General features: G+C 44.1%; 1 protein-coding gene and 1 non-coding gene across 3 annotated transcripts in view; both read left to right on the top strand.

The window, feature by feature from the left end:
* LOC109964741 (junction plakoglobin-like) overlaps positions 1-16964 on the top strand; it is a 106608-nt gene that overhangs the window by 78399 nt on the left and 11245 nt on the right. For both annotated transcript variants that reach the window (XM_020608273.1, XM_020608272.1), the window contains 3 exons: positions 10640-10792; positions 13917-14036; positions 14997-15147. In XM_020608273.1, the coding sequence (XP_020463929.1) occupies positions 10640-10792; positions 13917-14036; positions 14997-15147 (424 nt within the window). The remainder of the gene's footprint in view (positions 1-10639; positions 10793-13916; positions 14037-14996; positions 15148-16964) is intronic.
* On the top strand, positions 1544-1615 carry trnap-cgg (transfer RNA proline (anticodon CGG)). The gene has a single exon. It is a non-coding gene; the product is annotated as a tRNA-Pro (tRNA).

Below are 16964 nucleotides of genomic sequence, written 5' to 3'. Positions count from 1 at the left end.
TGTAGCTTTCATACAGTCTAAATTGTTAAAATTTTTTGATTTAGTGGGATATAAGACTGCTGTGTTTATGTATAAAGCCAGGAACAATTTATTACCTGGTGGAATTCAAAAACTATTTAATGAAAGGGAAGGGGGATATAATTTAAGGGGTCAGTTAAATTTTAAAATTCATGCTATACTACAACCAAAAAAAGATTTTGTATTTCCATAAGTGGGGTAAAACTATGGAATAATTTAAGTGTGGACATAAAAAATAGTAATAGAATTGATGAGTTTAAATATAAATATAAAGGTATGTGTCAATCAAGATATATGCAAGAACAGGTTTAAGGATTAATCAGGTGTAACATTGTGGGTGTGGTGTAAGAATGTTAACACTATGTAATATTTCTACTTGTGTGATGTAGAAGATAATTATCAAAGTATGTAATTATGTAAGAATGTTAACAGTCTGTAATATTTTTTAGTATATCACTAGCGTGGTGTAGAACAAAATTATCTATGTAGTAATACTGCTTGCAAACCAATGATGGTAAGATGATGTTATGGGGTAGGACTAGATAAGTCTAACTTCTTCCTACTCCGTTCAAGCATGTACTAGGTATAAGCAAATTGATAATGCATTTGTGGTTATGTGTGAAATTATGTGTGTTGACATATTGACTGTCGTTACATGTTTGAAAGAATAAATCAAATCAAATCAAATCAAATCCCTCAGGGGTTTAAAGGCTAATGTTTTGAATCTGCCCTAAAGCCATAAGAGAGATTAATTTAACCCTTGAGAGCTCAATGGCCTGAGCACAGTGGCTTTCTGGAAATGAAGACTGAAAAGCCTGCGATTTTTCTTCTCCACATTCGAGTGAAAGCAGCAACATTTCATTAAAACTTTGACCCCTTCCCCATTCACCGACTGTACCTTCTGCACAGAACGGTGAGGCAGAAAACTCATCCAATAGGCAGTGTCAAAGGGGCTTTGGACACAGCTCATACAACATGCGCTCTTTACAAAACATAAGTGTTAGCAGATAGTTGGGCTCCTCTTTCAGAGGCACAGCAGCTTTTGAAGAAGATACTTGAGAGGATTAATAGCTAGTAGGCTGAATCTGCACACACCTTACAATTCACACAGCTGAGTGCAAAACTCTGCAGTTTCCAGTGTGATCTGTTGGTGCAGCCTGTCTCTTATCAAACATAGGTCACCAAAGATAGGTTCTTCAGCAATAATGCCAGTGTATTTTCTCAGTGAACAGTTGAGGGAGCATGGTGGTTTTTACGAATACAAGAAGTAAAAGCATACCATTGTAGTTTTCTCCCAGTCAGTGAAAAAGCATCTGCTTTTCATTAAAAGTTTGCATAGGTTATGGCCAAGAATTGTTTCGACTACCGTAGCAAAAAGACTAAAAGTGGGAAAACTGCTAGTCTAGGTCAGTAAACCTGACTGACGGAGAGGCACTGCCTGATTTCGAAAATGCAGTGCTTTTGCATGAATTGAATTCCACAGTCTTTCATCGGAATCTTGCAGTAAGGATTGCTGCTGTGTCTTGGCTCGTTGGTCTAGGGGTATGATTCTCGCTTCGGGTGCGAGAGGTCCCGGGTTCAACTCCTGGACGAGCCCTTTATGACAACACCGCACTGTTTTCTGACAGCAAAGAGCACAATGGCTTTCTGGAAATGGTGACTAAAAAGCCTGTGGTTTTTCTTATCCACATTTGAGTGAAAGTAGCAACATTTCATTACAACGTTGTGTCCTATGCACATGAGATCTCACATTGGCTTTTTCTCCAAATCTGAGAACAAACATCCACCTTTGGTTGAGCTATTGCCTAGAAAATGTCCAAAATTGTTTATTCTAGCTGAGAATAAGCTCTAGAAGAAGGGGAAAACTGCAAGTGTAGATCCTTTAAATTGATAGGCAAAGAAGTCGCACTGATTGCAATGCTTTCTACTGATTTGACCTTTGGCCCAGATTTTGCCGTGAGATGTGATGTTTTAGTCTGGGCTTGTTGGTCTAGGGTTATGATTCTCGCTTCGGGTGCGAGAGATTGAGTTCAACTCCCGGATGAGCCTTTCATGAGAATGCAGCTCTGTTCTCTGAATGCACAGTGAGGTTTATGCATACAAATAACTTAACTTTCTTGATTTAAGCAGCAGTTACCTTCAGGGGTTTAAAGGCTGCTGTTTTGAATCCGCCTTTAAACCATAAGAGATCAGTTGATCATGCTTAGGGTGCGAGAGGTCCCTTGTTCAACTCCCTGATGAGCCCTTTATGAGAGCACCACACTATTCTTTTAATGCAAAGAGCACAATAGCTTACTGGTTTGAGTATCAGTTACAAAATTGTCACGATTCGGTTCCGTTGCTTCCTGTCCGGCTTTTATTTTGACATTACTTCCTGTTTTTGTTTCACCTTAGTTTCGGTCTTTTTACGTTCTTCATCACTCACATTAGTTTCACCTGCTTTGTTATTATGTGCACCTGTTTACACCTCTATTTAGGCAGCGTCCTCCCACAAGGACGCTGCCAGATTGTTCTAGACCCCAGCTCTGACTTTCCAGCACTATATTCGGTTTTTGGTATTTGTGTTTCTGACTCGGACTGTTTCATTGGATTACTCTGTTCTGCCTTGCCCTCTTATCTCGGACTGCTTATGTGTATCGGCTTATTGGACTTTCCCTATGAACTACGCACTTTGGATTCCCCTGGATGTACGTGTTTGCTGGCTCTGACCTGGGACCGATACTGACCGTGAGTTTTTGTTTCCACCGTGTATGGTTTTTTTTGTTTAGTTTTAGTTCTCTTAATAAAGATATGGTTTTTGTTTTACACTTCCTCGTCTGGCCATTTAATTGAGTTCACCTAAACACTTTTTGCCCGCATTACGTGCGCCGTTTCTGACACAAAATATCCTTCCCTGAATCAACTGTTACCAGAGAAATCTTTCAGAAGATCTCAAGATTCTTGGAAAAGGCGTAACTTTCCAAACACAACAGAAAAAGAGGTATTAGCCAAGGGATTGAACTTTGCAGTCACACCCAAACAAATCCCTATTGATCCCTTCATCACAGCCACAGAGTTGGTCATTAGGAACAACAAGCTGGCTGAGACAGAGGCGGAAGAACTGTGGATGATGGTCATAGCCGCTTTGGCCAGTGCCAAACGCCCACCCTCGAACCTTACCCCTGAGTATATCAGAGCTTTGGCTGCACTAGAGAAGGATGAAACCATCATAATCCTTCCAGTTGACAAAGGCAGATGGCTGGTGGTCCGAAACTCAGCTCACTATCACACCAGAGTTTCCAACCTCCTCAGTGACACCACCACCTATGAAGCACTAAAGAGGAACCCCACCAGTGGCTACAAGAAGAAGGTTATAGACTGTTTACAGAAGCTAGAAAAGGAGGGAGTTATTGACAGGCAACTATACTACAGACTATACCCTGGGGAGGCCATCTCTTGCCTTTATGGTCTAGAAATACACAAGGAAGGAGCCCCCCTCTGACCAATTGTCAGCAGTATCAAGCACGTGGCCACCATTCTGGCTCCTTTGCTGGGGAACACAAAACTACATAATTAACTCCAAGGACTTCTTGAGGAAAGTCAAACAACTGCAGCTACGCCAGGACGAGACCATGGTTTCATATGATGTCACATCCTTGTTCACTTGCATCCCCACCACAGAGGCTGTAAAGGCAGTGAAGAAGAGACTCCTGAAGGATGACACACTGAACAGCAGGACTAACCTCACCCCAGACCAAGTATGCACTCTGCTGGAACTCTGTTTAAACACTACCTACTTCCAGTTTAGGGGGCACTTCTATAGGCAGCAACACAGTTGTGCTATGGGCTCCCCAGTGTCTCATATAGTTAACAACCTGTACATGGAAGAATTTGAGGACAAAGCTCTGTCTTCACTGGTACCACTCCCAGCCACATGGATGACACATGGGTTAAAATCAGGACCCAGGAGGTAGAGGCTTTCACCAAGCATATCAACTCTGTGGATATCAACATCAAGTTCACTCGTGAGGATGCCAAAGATGACTGTCTGGCCTTTTTGGATTGTGCAGTCCACTTGGGAGGGGACAGAAACCTGAAGGTAGAAGTATATCAGAAACCTACACACGGACCAATACCTGCTTTTTGATTAACACCATCCACTACAACACAAACTTAGAATCATCAGAATTCTAAACGACAGGGCAGAGGAAGTCCCCACATCTGCAGAAGAGGCCAAGAAGGAGAAACTACACATTCAGAACTCCCTTCAGGCTTGTGGATACCCCAAGTGGGCCTTCATCAAAGCAAGGAAGAGGCCCAACACTAACAGGGAGAAACCAGAAACAAGAGGGGATAACAGTGTCATCCCTTATGTGGCTGGTTTATAGAGAAGCTAAAAAGGATCTTTTGCAAACACAATATCACAGTCAACTTTAAGTCAGGGGACACCTGACAAAGTCTGGTCCACCTGAAGGACAAAACACCCACACAGAGTGATGTGGTGTATGCAATTAAGAGTGGTCAGGAGTGTAACAACTTGTACATTGGTGAAACTAAGCAGCCACTGCACAAATGCAAGACCCAACACAGGAGGGCCAACTCCAGTGGACCAGAGTCAGCAGTCCACCTCCACCTGAAGGACAAAGGACATTCTTTTGAGGACAGTGAAGTCCAGATCCTCTCCAGAGAACATCGCTGGTTTGGGAGGAGTCAAGAAAGCTATTTTTGTCCAAATAGAACACCCCTCACTAAATAGGGGTGGTGGACTAAGACACAACTTGTCATCCATCTACAACTCTGTTTTGAGATCTCTGCCCAAATATGTCCACCAGGACAATAGGCGTCAGTCCACAGGTGAGAGTTCAGAGACAGGTAACAATGCTCACCAATACTGGGCTATAATGACTCAGTCGTTAGGGGACATTGTTGGCCATCAAAGGACAACTGATGGGGATAAATATTTCTGGCTCAACGCCAGTCAGGCTGGACTGATGAAGCTTCTTGGATGAGAGGTGAAGTGTCTTCGACCTAAAATCAAGTCCAGTTGGTTTTTTTCCTACGTTTTTTTCAGCATATCCTTCAGGGGTTTAAAGGCTACTGTTTTGAATCCTCCCTTAATCTTGAAGTGTTTTGTGAAGATGCTTCTACAGCCCTGGAGAAACCCACTGACACTGTAACATCATACATTAGCTTTTGTGAGGATGTGTGTGGTCATCAGCCTCACTGGTGACTGAGCTTCGCACCCTATCCTTAAGGGTGTGCCCAGCCACTCTCCAAAGGAAACTCATTTCTGCCGCTTGTATTTGTGATCTCATTGTTTCGATCATGATCCAAAGTTCATGGCCATAGATGAGAGAAGGAACGCAGTAAATTGAGAACTTCGCCTTACAACTCAGCTCCTTCATCACCACAATGGACAATACAGACACTGCATTACTGCGGACACCACACTGATCCGTTTGTCAACCTGTCGCTCCATTTTTCTCTCACTCGTGAACAAGACCACCAAATACTTAAACTCTTCCACTTGAGGGAGCAACACACCCCCAATCCAGAGAGGGCAATCCACCTTTGTCCAATAGAGAACCATGGCCTCGGATTTGGAGGTGCTAATTCTCATCCCCATCGCTTCACACATGGCTGCAAACCCCTCCAGTGCATGCTGTAGGTCTTGAACTGATGAAGCCAACAGAACCACATCATCCACAAAAAGCTGAGATGAGATTCTGCGGGTACCAAAACAGACACCCTCCGTTCCCTGGCTACGCCTAGAAATTCTGTCCATAAAAATAATATACACAATTGGTGACAAAGGGCAGCCTTGGCGGAGTCTAACATGCACCGGAAACAAGTCTGACTTACTGCTGGCAATGCAAATCAAGCTCCTACACCAGTCATACAGGGAACGAACAGCCCGTAACCCCATAATCCTGAAGTACCATGAGGGACATGGTCGAATGCCTTCTCCAGATCCAGAAAACACATGTAGACTGGTTGGGCAAACTCCCATGAACCCTCCAACATCCTAGTGAGGGTATAGAGCTGGTCCAGTTTTCCACGGCCGGGGCAAAAACCACACTGTTCCTCCTGAATCCAAGGTTCGACTTTTGGCCTTATTCTCCTCTCCAGTACCCTGGCATAGACTTTCCCGGGGAGGCTAAGAAGTGTGATCACCCTATAGTTGGAACACACTCTCTGGTTCCCCTTTTTAAGAAGGGGGACCAACATCCTGGTCTGCCAATCCAGAGCCACCATCCCCAAACTCCACGCAGTGGTGCAGAGGTGTGTCAGCCAAGACAGCCCCACAACATTCATAGACTTGAGAAACTCGGAGCGGACCTCATCCACCCCCAGAGCCTTGCCACCAAGGAGTTCCTTAGCTACCTCAGCAACTTCAGCCAGGGTAATGGACAAGTCCCCTTCCAAGTCCCCAGCCCTGGCTTCCTTTACAGAAGGTGTGTTAGAGGGATTGAGGAGATCTTCAAAGTACTCCTTCCACCAGCCGATGACATCCTCAGTTGAGGTCAGCAACACACCACCTCCACTGTAAACAGTGTTGGCAGAACACTGCTTTCCCTCCTGAGCCACCGAAGGGTTCTCCAGAATCTCTTTGAAACCAACCGAAAGTCTTCCTTTATGGCCTCACCGAACTCCTCCCAGGCCTGTGTTTTTGCCATGGTGACTGCCAGAGTTGTGTCCCACTTGACCTGTCGAGACCTTCCAGCTGCTTCAGGAGTCCCATGATCCAACCAGGCTGAATAGAGCTCCCTCTTCAGCTTGACAGTATCCCTTACTTGCGGTGTCCACCACTGTGTTTGGGGATTGCCGCCGCAACAGGCACCGGAGACCTTACGGCCACAGCTCCCAGCAGCCGCCCTGACAATGGAGCTGTGGAACATAGTCCATTCGGACTCAATGTCCCCAGTCTCCCTTGGCACCTGTTTGAAGCTCTGTCGGAGGTGGGAGTTCTGTCATCTGTGTAAAAAAGACTACACAACATCACTGGAAATCATCCTCCTTTGTTGTGGAGAACCATCAAATGGCAGATAACCTGAATATGATTTACTTCAGGTTTGTGAATCAAAATTTCACACCCCTTACCCACACCACCTTAGACATGCCGCCAGCCACTGCTCCCTGTTCAAACAACCCCACCCTTCCCCCTGGATCCCCACTCCCAACAATATGAAAAAAAGATGTATGTGACATCTCTGTGAAGATCAGGAAGGCACCAGCCCCAAAAGGTGTGACTCCCTCCTGTCTGAAACCTTGTGGTGATCAGCTGGCCCCCATCTTCATACATATCTTCAACATATCACTGGAGCTCTGTGAAGTTCCTTCCTGCTTCAAGCACTCAACCATCATCCAAGTTCCCAAGAAACCCTCCATCAGTGGACTGAATGACTAGAGACCTGTCGCCTTGGCATCTTTGGTAATGAAGACCTTTAGAATGGTGTTTACCCACCTAAAGGACATCACAGATCTACTGCTGGATCCCTTGCAGTTTGCCTACTAGGCAAATGGGTCATTGGATGATGCAGTCAACATGGCACTGTATAACATCCTGCAATACACTGCGGGCCCAGGAACCTATGTAGGAATCCTCTTTGTAGACTTTAGCCCTGCATCCTCCACTCTAAACTGACCTCGCTCACTGTGCCTGCCCACACCTCAGCAAAACACAAGAAGTCAGAGTTAACCCAGTTGATGAGAAGCAGTTCATCCATTTTTTTTGGCTGGAGAGTGGAGATTTGCTAGATTCGTACGGTTTCCCTACTGGCTTAACTTAACCAGGGTACCTGAACACTTTCCCCTCCTGTGTCTTCTCCAGGTCCCAAAGATAGCTGCTGCTCTGCCAACTAAAATGCCAGCACAATGTTTCTTGCCCATAAAAAAGGGAGAACGTGTGTTTGGAGTGAGCTGTCATGTTAAAGAGATGGTCTCTGATTAAAGTAATACAAGATTTATTGCAGAAAACTCACAAAAAAGACAATAACACAAGAGAGCACACAACCCTACAGTATTTTAGGTTAAAGTAACGATACCACATTATAAGAATGCTGAAGTTATGATTTCAAAATGTTACTTGCCTACAACCTTGGGGGGGCGGCTGTGGCTCAGGAGGTATAGTGGGTCATTTCCTAACCGAAAGATTAGCGGTTCAATTCCCAGCTTGTCTAGTCAACATGTCGAAGTGTCCATGAGCAAAACACTGAACCCACAGTCACTCCTGGTGATAACACCAGTGTGGGTGAATGGCCAAGTAGTGTGAAAGTGCTTTGAGTGTGCTGTAAAATGTAGAAAAGCGCTATAGAAATATAAGACTATTTAACCATATTAGCATTTTAAAAAATTGAAGTACTGTAGTTAGGCTAAAAGTGCTCATTAAGCCTTAAAGGTTATTGGATTGTAATTAATATCATGTAACTATTTCAAATGTTGCAGCTAAGGTGGAGATATAATTTAATTGATATAATTTACTTGACAATGTCGTATATTTTAGCTAAGACATTTCACTTGCACATGGATATTATTTACAAGACATGCAAAATGAATAGCAATCCAGTGAACTCCGGGTTAATAGACCATCCACTAATCCCCTTAACAGACATCAGTCAATCAAAAAATGAAGAGAAATTATATTTATATTTAATGTTTTGTTTTTCATGGATGGACAGGTTTACTGTGCTTCGAATTACAGCATTAAATGAAAACTATTTCAACAACTTTCTGGTTGAAAGTCAGGTATATTGATTTTATAAATTATAATAATACTATTTTAATTAATTTAAACTTTTGTGAGGGGCTGCGACTGTATAATGGACCTCAGTTAGCTGCTGCACTGGGGTACAGACCTCATGATCTGGCAACATTACCAGTAACATTTATGCACCAAAAAGGGCACCCTTGAGCCAACACACAGACCATACAGCTATTGCAAATTATGACAGCAGTAGCAAGTGGAATTACACACTGTTACACAGCAAAAAAAAAAAAGCATTTGATATTTGATTGCAGTGTAAGTGCCCATATAGTATTTTTCTGTTCAGCAATGGAGAAAAAAACCCAATCAATTTATCACTTGTGGGAAAAAAAACAAATTTGGAGACCTTCTGTAAAAAATTAGACCACATGTGGTTTGTACCAGCAGGTTAATACAACCAACAGTAACATGTTATAATTAGGTTCCCTGTAGTGACCTTTGTAAATATAACACAAGCAAAGGAGAAAGTTATGTAATGTAGCATACTGAACCACAGTGTCTACAGGGGAATACTGGGGTGGATGAATGGGTGGGCCTGACCCAACCAGCTCTTAAAGGCTGGCCTTTCTGGGACTGACAGGTCTGTAAGCATTTACTTCCACCTACAAACCAAAATAGTATACTTTACTTACTTATACAGTGGAACCTCGGTTTTCGTATGCCCCACTTTTCGTACGATTCGGTTTTCGACGACTTTTTTCATCGAAATTTTGTCCCAGTTTTCGTACATCCACTCGGTTTTCGTACTGTTGATTGGTCGGTTCAGCGTCATTAGTCCATACCAAACTCGTCCGCCTGCCCGTGTGACGCGGCCACTCATTTCCCGGAAGAAATGAGTGAAGGGAAGTAACCCCAGATAGGGCCTTAATACATGAAGTCCTTATGGAGGGGGATTCCCCTTCCAAACAATAACCTCTCCTCCTCCCTCTCCCTTCCTCGCTGTCTTCTATACGCCAAAAAGAGTCTTCAATTAAGGTAAAATTGATGTTAAATGTTCATTTATCCATTTCATTAGTCATTTATATTTATTTCTCATTGTTTTCTGTATGTAAAAATATAGTTATTCTCTATAAAATGTATTTTTTGTTAATATTTTTGGGTGTCTGAACAGATTAATTGGATTAACATTATTTCTTATGGGAAATATTGCTTTAGTTTTCGTACGATTCAGTTTTCGTCAGACTTTTTCGAATGCCACTATAGTATCATAAAAAGTCTGAAGATTTTTTACCAAGCCCTGTTTTCCCCTTTTAACACAGTAAAAATCTATTATATATTCAGTATTATTAAAGAATGAACAAGACCTTTGTGTAAAACATTTAAAATAGGAAATTTTGTCAAACTCAGAAACTATAAGAGAGTGAAAAAAGGTATGTCATGAGAATTTCTGGACCTAAAAACATGGTTGTGGACCATCTGCATTTTTAATGTGCTTACATTTTTATATATCTTTGCCAGCACGCTTTCATTAATGCTCTTCCCTCTGAAATATCTGCAGGGGCACAAACTTTGCACAAAGTGCTCAAAAAGTAAAGTCAGAGCTAAGCACTTTGCCAGTGCAGCCGAGAGACAGCACTGATCTCTTTTGGATGTCCGGATGGTGGGAGCTGGCCCAGTTGTCTTACTAGCTGTGTGCGAGCTCATCTAAACAAAAAAATAAGACTATTTTTCTCTAATCTCTGTGTTTTCCTCTGATATGAAGCATCGCTCACAGGTTGGTAAACCTGAATGCAGTGTATGCAGTTTGCTTAAATTCCAAATAGTAGCTGGCACTGCTATTTGGAGGTACCACATGTAAAGGTGTCTTTTAAGCTGCCCCCAAAATAGTCTGGAATGTTCTTTTGAGAAACTTTTTTAAAATCTCTTTCCTCTCCTCAGGCCACAGTTGGTCTAATCCGGAACCTGGCGCTGTGTCCGGCAAATCAGGTGCAACTGAGGGAAGCAGGTGCTATTCCACGACTGGTCAACCTGTTGCTGAAGGCTCACCAGGACACACAGAGGCATGCCTCCTCCTCACAGCAGACATACCAGGTCTGGAACATGAGTGATGTGGTTGCTTACTGATGTCACTGTTATGGTTGAATCCCCTCACCATGGAGGTGAGGGAGAACTGAGGTAGGACTCAAATTTTCAGACCCAGGTGCTAGTGGAAAAATGCAGGTTTAATGGAAAAAACAGAAAGTGACAACATAACAGAGTCAATGTACTGTACAGTATATACACAACCAGGGTTGACAGTGATGGCTGAGAAGACCAGGACGAACAGGTGAGTACACAGGAGAACGGCGGTCGTTGAGATGACAGGAGAGACACAGGAGAACACAAGATCGGGCAGGTGTAGCGCTCGCTGCTAGCACCCACGGCTAGCGCCACTGAAGCATATCAGCCCACAGTAAACTGTTAGCGCTGAAGACTTACTTCACTTGTGGAGAAAACTCATATTGCCAATGTCCAAAGAATAATCGACAGCACAGGGACTGTCAGCGTCGAAACTAATTTGGCGTAAGAAGTCCATTTAATGCTCTGGCGACGGCGGGGTGTCTGCCAGGGGTTTAAATGAGGAAGGAAACTGATTAGTCGCATGTGCCTTAGCTGTGCGCATCACCCAACGAGTTGCTGATTACCCAATGCGACACAGCTGAGGCGCCAATCCCACAGGACGAGAGAGAGAGAAAGGAGGAAGAGAGGCAGGTCTGCCGAGCGGACCTGACAGTCACTGAATGGTGACACCTCTATGCATGCTTGTCAAAAAGCAATTTTCTTGTTTCTTCTTCAGTAACTATGTATATAATACAAATATTGTCATTTGAAACATAAAAGTATAAGATTTTATATATAAAGTATAAGGTTTATAAAAGTAAAGGCAAGGTTCTTTAACAAAAACTATCACAATCATCACTTATTGTTTCCACCTGTTGCTTATTATCCACTGGTCTTCAGCCCATATAATCTCTTCCTTTCCTTCAGTCACTTGCTGGTTCATTATCTCCACTTGCCACACCATGCCTGTCTGAATTGTAAGTTTTTTGTATCAGTCACTCTTTTGTTTCTTGCCTTGGTTTCCTTTGGACTGTTCATTTGAGTGTTGGACTTTTCATGTCAGCAAGTATTCTTGGTTTGTTTTCTGGTTTTGGTTTTAGTTGTTAATTTAAGTTTGCCTAGTTATCCCTGATGGAACTGTTTTTGTTGTTGGTCTAGTTTTACTTTTGTAAAGTCTTATCAAGTGGAGTTCTTGAGTTTTTTTTCCCTACCCTCCATGTCCAGAGTCCTTATATTAAACCTGACTCTATATTATCCCTCAATCTGTGTCTCCTTTTTGGGTCCTATCCTACATGAGATCTAACAGAATGAACCAGTCAAGAAAGGACTCAGCGGACCTGCTGAGGCAGATAATAATAATGACTCTGGTTATTGAAGCATTAATTGACCGGTTTAGGCACGCCAACAACCCTTGGGAGAAACTAGAGGCTTGTGCCAGAATCAAGGATCTGTACCAGTGTCATCCCTGGCTTATGGAGTATCCAGAGACACAAAGGCTGGTGGCCCAGGTAATCTCTGCTGAGGCCAGGGTGAGACAGGACTGCGAGGACATAGTGTCCAGGTATATTCTGCCCCAGCCCTGTTAGACCAACCTGAGCCCAATGGAAGCCCAGTCAATTCAGTGACAACTCAAGGCTCAAATGGAGCATCCTCTTTCCCCTCATTGCTCAGTCAGTAAGGACAGGTTTGCATCCAAGATGCAGTTGGCCAACCCCTCCATCCATCTTGGAGTAGTGACCTTGTCGCCAGAGCCTGAGCTGAACCAAGATTCACCTGCTCCCCACCCTGAGACCTCACCATTCTGGGGAACTCGTCTTGCTGTGTGTCCGGAGGGGGTTAGAGAAGAGAAGAACCCAGAGGAAGGGTCACTCTCAAAAAACCCCTTCTGACAGCCTGCTCTGGAGCCATAGCACCAGCCTGCTCCAGAGACCCAGCCTCAGCCTGTACCAGAATCACACTCCATCTCCAGGAGGAGAGGTCGGAAATGGATCAAGCTACCCACTCAGCCCCAGGCCCCTAGGAAGCTGGTATTAATGTTCCCCCGATGCAGCTGTTCCCCGGTGTGCCGACAAGAGCCTCCCCACCGAAGCTCCGGTGCTTCAGTGCACCGATGAAGATGCCCCCGTCAAGGATTCAATTCACCAGAGTGCTGACAAGGAAACCTGTTCCAAGGCCTGTCAGCGAAAATATCCCAGCTGAAAAGGTTAACCTCTGATGTGCTGTTGAAAGTGTCCCTGCTGAGGCTCCATGCCTACAGCGTGCCAACAGAAACATCTCCACCAAGGTTCCAGCTATCTAGAATACCAATGCTGACATCCCTGGCCCTGTCCTCAAGCAGGTCAATGTCACTACCATCCCTGTTTTGGAGTGGGTCAATACTACCTCTGCACCTGGCACCACCACCTCTGCTCCTGAGTGGGTTGAGACCACATTTGTTCCCTTGCTGCCTCTGCTCCAGTTTGCCAGTGGGTCGGCTGGGATGCCAATGCCGCTTCTGACTCGGTTCCAGTGCGAGTTGGCTGGGACACTGCCTCTGACTCTGTTCCACTTAAGCTCCTGTTCCCAAGCAAGTCGGCTGGGATGCCGGCGCTGCCCCAGTCCCCGTATCAGAGCGGATCAGCAAGGACACTGATGCCACCATGAAGAAATGCATCATCATTTCTGGTGAAAGTCTGCTTGCGCTATATGGAGATTATGAGGATTCATGCACACTGCATCACATGGTCTCACTTCATTCTCTCATAATGAATTGTTGTATGGCAAGCACAATGTGAAATACAATAACACCAGTAATATCGCAGGAAAACATGTAAGTCCTATATCGTAAGACCATTACCCCAGTGCCTGCTGGGAAACCCCTGCTCCCAGGGGGAGATGTTTCTATAATAAATAAAGCCAGACGTACAAGAGAAGATGGATATAGAACAGGTGCTCATTCAGATCAATACCAGTTATCTTATTCATATGCAGGTTCTACATAAACATTTAGTATTTGCTCTACATGTATCAAATTAACCCGCTGATGTTAGAAATCAGTAGACAAAATGCAAACATACTGTATTTATCTTTATTTCTTTCATACTGTATTTTTCTTTTCGTTTATCTATATTATCAGGATGGTGTTCGTATGGAGGAAATTGTAGAGGGTTGCACAGGAGCTCTTCACATTCTGGCCAGAGACCCCATAAACAGAGGAGAAATTGCCAGTATGCAGACCATACCACTGTTTGTACAGGTATTCTTACATGCTCCAGCATGCATATGAAATGATTGCACAAACTACTGAAACAGCTTCTGTATGATACCATTTTTATGAAACTGAGCAGCCCTCTTGACTGTGCATTCATACACATTCAGACATGTTTCTGGGGTTCAGTGTCTTGGTCAAGTGCACTTTAGACTGGAGAAGCTTGGAATTGAATTGCTCTACCTCCTGAACTACATCCATAGCCGGTACTGAAACTGTTTGAAACTGAGGAGGTAGTACAAGATTGTTTCTCACTCTGGGCTTGATAAGAATCTTCTCCAATCACACCAAAGATATGGCCGACTCTGAGTCAAGTCAGAAGTCCAAAGTCTGTGGGTAGCTAAGGGTGTATAATAGGTTAATACTGTGTCCCTCTGAATTCCCATCCAACAGATGACTGTTGGATTTTGTGACCTTACATGCAAATAAATAAGAAAATTGAATCTAAATACAGGTATTATATATGCCCAAGGAAAACTGGAGGTAAAGTGCACACATGTCTCTTAGCATTATTAGTTATTTCATTAGGTACACTAAGCTAAAACTAATGCACTCTAATACAATGGTCCTGTGATAATTCCTTCTTCATAAAGATGATAATGTTCAGTTTTTGATCAAACTGTTTTTGAGACGTGCTGATTCAGAACACAGAGAAAAATATTATGTTGTCACAGTCATGCCTAGTGCAGATAAATTAAAGTCTGCAAGTAAGATAATCTGCATGTCTTTAGACATCTTAGGGAAACCCACATAGACAATGGGAAAACATGCAAACATCACTGAGCCTACACTACTGCATTTACTTAAAAATATTGAGAGCACACCAACTTGAGAGGTCTTTAAATAAAGAGATGTTTGCTTTGTTGTTGCCAAAGTTTTGCGACAATAAGCTAATTGGTTCTACCGAAACTCTTAAAATCACAGATTTATGTGTGTGTGTTTATCCAGCTGCTTTACTCACATGTGGAGAATGTGAAGCGAGTGTCTGCGGGTGTCTTGTGTGAGCTGGCTCTGGACAAACAATCCGCAGAAGTCATTGATGCAGAAGGAGCATCAGCACCGCTCATGGAGCTGCTGCACTCCAACAACGAGGGAATTGGTACGTGATGTCTCTAACAGATAGATATTGCCCAATATTGTATGTGCTGTTATGTATATGCAAATACACACTAATGTTTGGCAATACCTAGTATGAACTGGGGGATATTCTTAGTACGTCACTAAACAGATCAAAGATCAAACTGATGAATTTTGTAATGTCAGCTAAGGATATCCAGATAATTCGGTTTTTCAACCCCTACACCAGTGTTGTGGATTAGAAAAGCTGAAATCAATCCTCTGAGGTAAGTGCATGCACACAGTTGAAACCATGATCTGCTGGTTTCTAATTGGCTACACACAGATGTCTAAGGAGAGTGTGCACAGTCTGTCACTCCAGCAGAGCGAGGCCTTCTGCTGGAGAACTACAAGGAATTTAAGGATTTACGGTAATTTAAACATAAGGTAAACTCCACAAAAGTGGCGAAACGTGGAAAATTAATTTCATAGGTATCCCACTTCAGTCCTTAATGTTGCCCTGACTGCATGCCCATTGCTTTGACATGATGAAATAGAAATGGGATGTCAGTTTATTCAAATTCAAATGTATTTGTATAACACCAAATCACAACAAAAGTAATCTCAGGACACTTTACAAAGTAAGGTACTGTATAGACCTTACAATTATCACTATTATTATAGAGGAAAACCCAACAAATACCCCTTGAGCAAGTATGTGGCGACAGTGGGGAGGAAAAACTCTCTTTAACGGAAGAAACCTTCGACAGACCCCGGTTCTTGGTGGGCGCCCTTCTGCCTCGACTGATTGGAGTGAGTGGATAGAGGAGAGAGAAAAGAAGAAAAGCAACAGGACACAACAACAAACAATCAAGCACTGGGCAGGTTGATGTGGCTGGTGACTGCTCATCAGAAATGTAGAGCTCCAGAGCCAGGGCTACCTGCAGAAAGGTACAGGGAGAGAGAGAGGACACACTACAGGAGAGAGGTGACACACAGTGATGCGTAATGGTGGCATATAGATGCATGCAAAGGAGAGGAGAGGGGAAGGGAGGGGAAAAACTCAGAGCATCAAGGGGCCCCCCAGCACCCTGGGCCTATATTCATGGTAAAAGTGGAGATGGTCTCCAGGTCATGGAGGACAAGGCCTGGGCAAATGAACTGAATCTGTTTCTCAATAGATTTGACTCTACCCAGTCCTCAGCCCCCACCCTGCCAGCCCACCTGACTTACTTCTCCAGGTCAGTTGTCTCCTCGCAGCTGCAGCTGCTCACACCTCAGCTAGACCTTGCCCCTCCTCCCACTGTCACTGGGGTTTCTCAATATCCCACAGCTCCTGAGCAGTCACCGCCCACCAGCCCCCTCCGCCTCACGGCAGACCAGGTCAGGAAGGAGTTAAGGAGGATTAAGGCCGCAGGACCTAACCACATCAGCCCCAGGGTCCTCAGGTAGTGTGCAGACCAGCTCGGTGACGTGGTCCTGTACATGATTAGCCTGAGTCTTAGCCTGGAGAGAGTCCCAGCCCTATGGAAGACATCCTGTGTTGTCCCGGTTCCCAAAATACCTCATCCTAAGGAGCCGAACCATTACAGACCCGTTGCCCTGACCTCCCACCTGATGAAGACCATGGAGAGGATTGTCTTCGGCCACCTCTGTGCCCAGGTGAGCTCAGCGCTCGACCCGCTGTAGTTTGCATAACGTCCTGGCAACGGGGTTGATGACGCCATTATCTATTATCTACATGCTGCATTGAGCCCTATCTCACCTGGAGTCAGCCGGAAGCATGGTGGGGGTCATGTTCTTTGACATTTCCAGTGCTTTCTCTGATGACACCGCTATTGTTGGATGTATATCGGGGGG

Source organism: Monopterus albus, unplaced genomic scaffold (genome assembly GCF_001952655.1).
Source record: "Monopterus albus unplaced genomic scaffold, M_albus_1.0 scaffold92.1, whole genome shotgun sequence".
Lineage (NCBI taxonomy): Eukaryota > Metazoa > Chordata > Actinopteri > Synbranchiformes > Synbranchidae > Monopterus > Monopterus albus.
The sequence above is the reverse complement of the archived record's forward strand: the minus strand, read 5'-3'. Positions and strand labels throughout refer to the sequence as shown.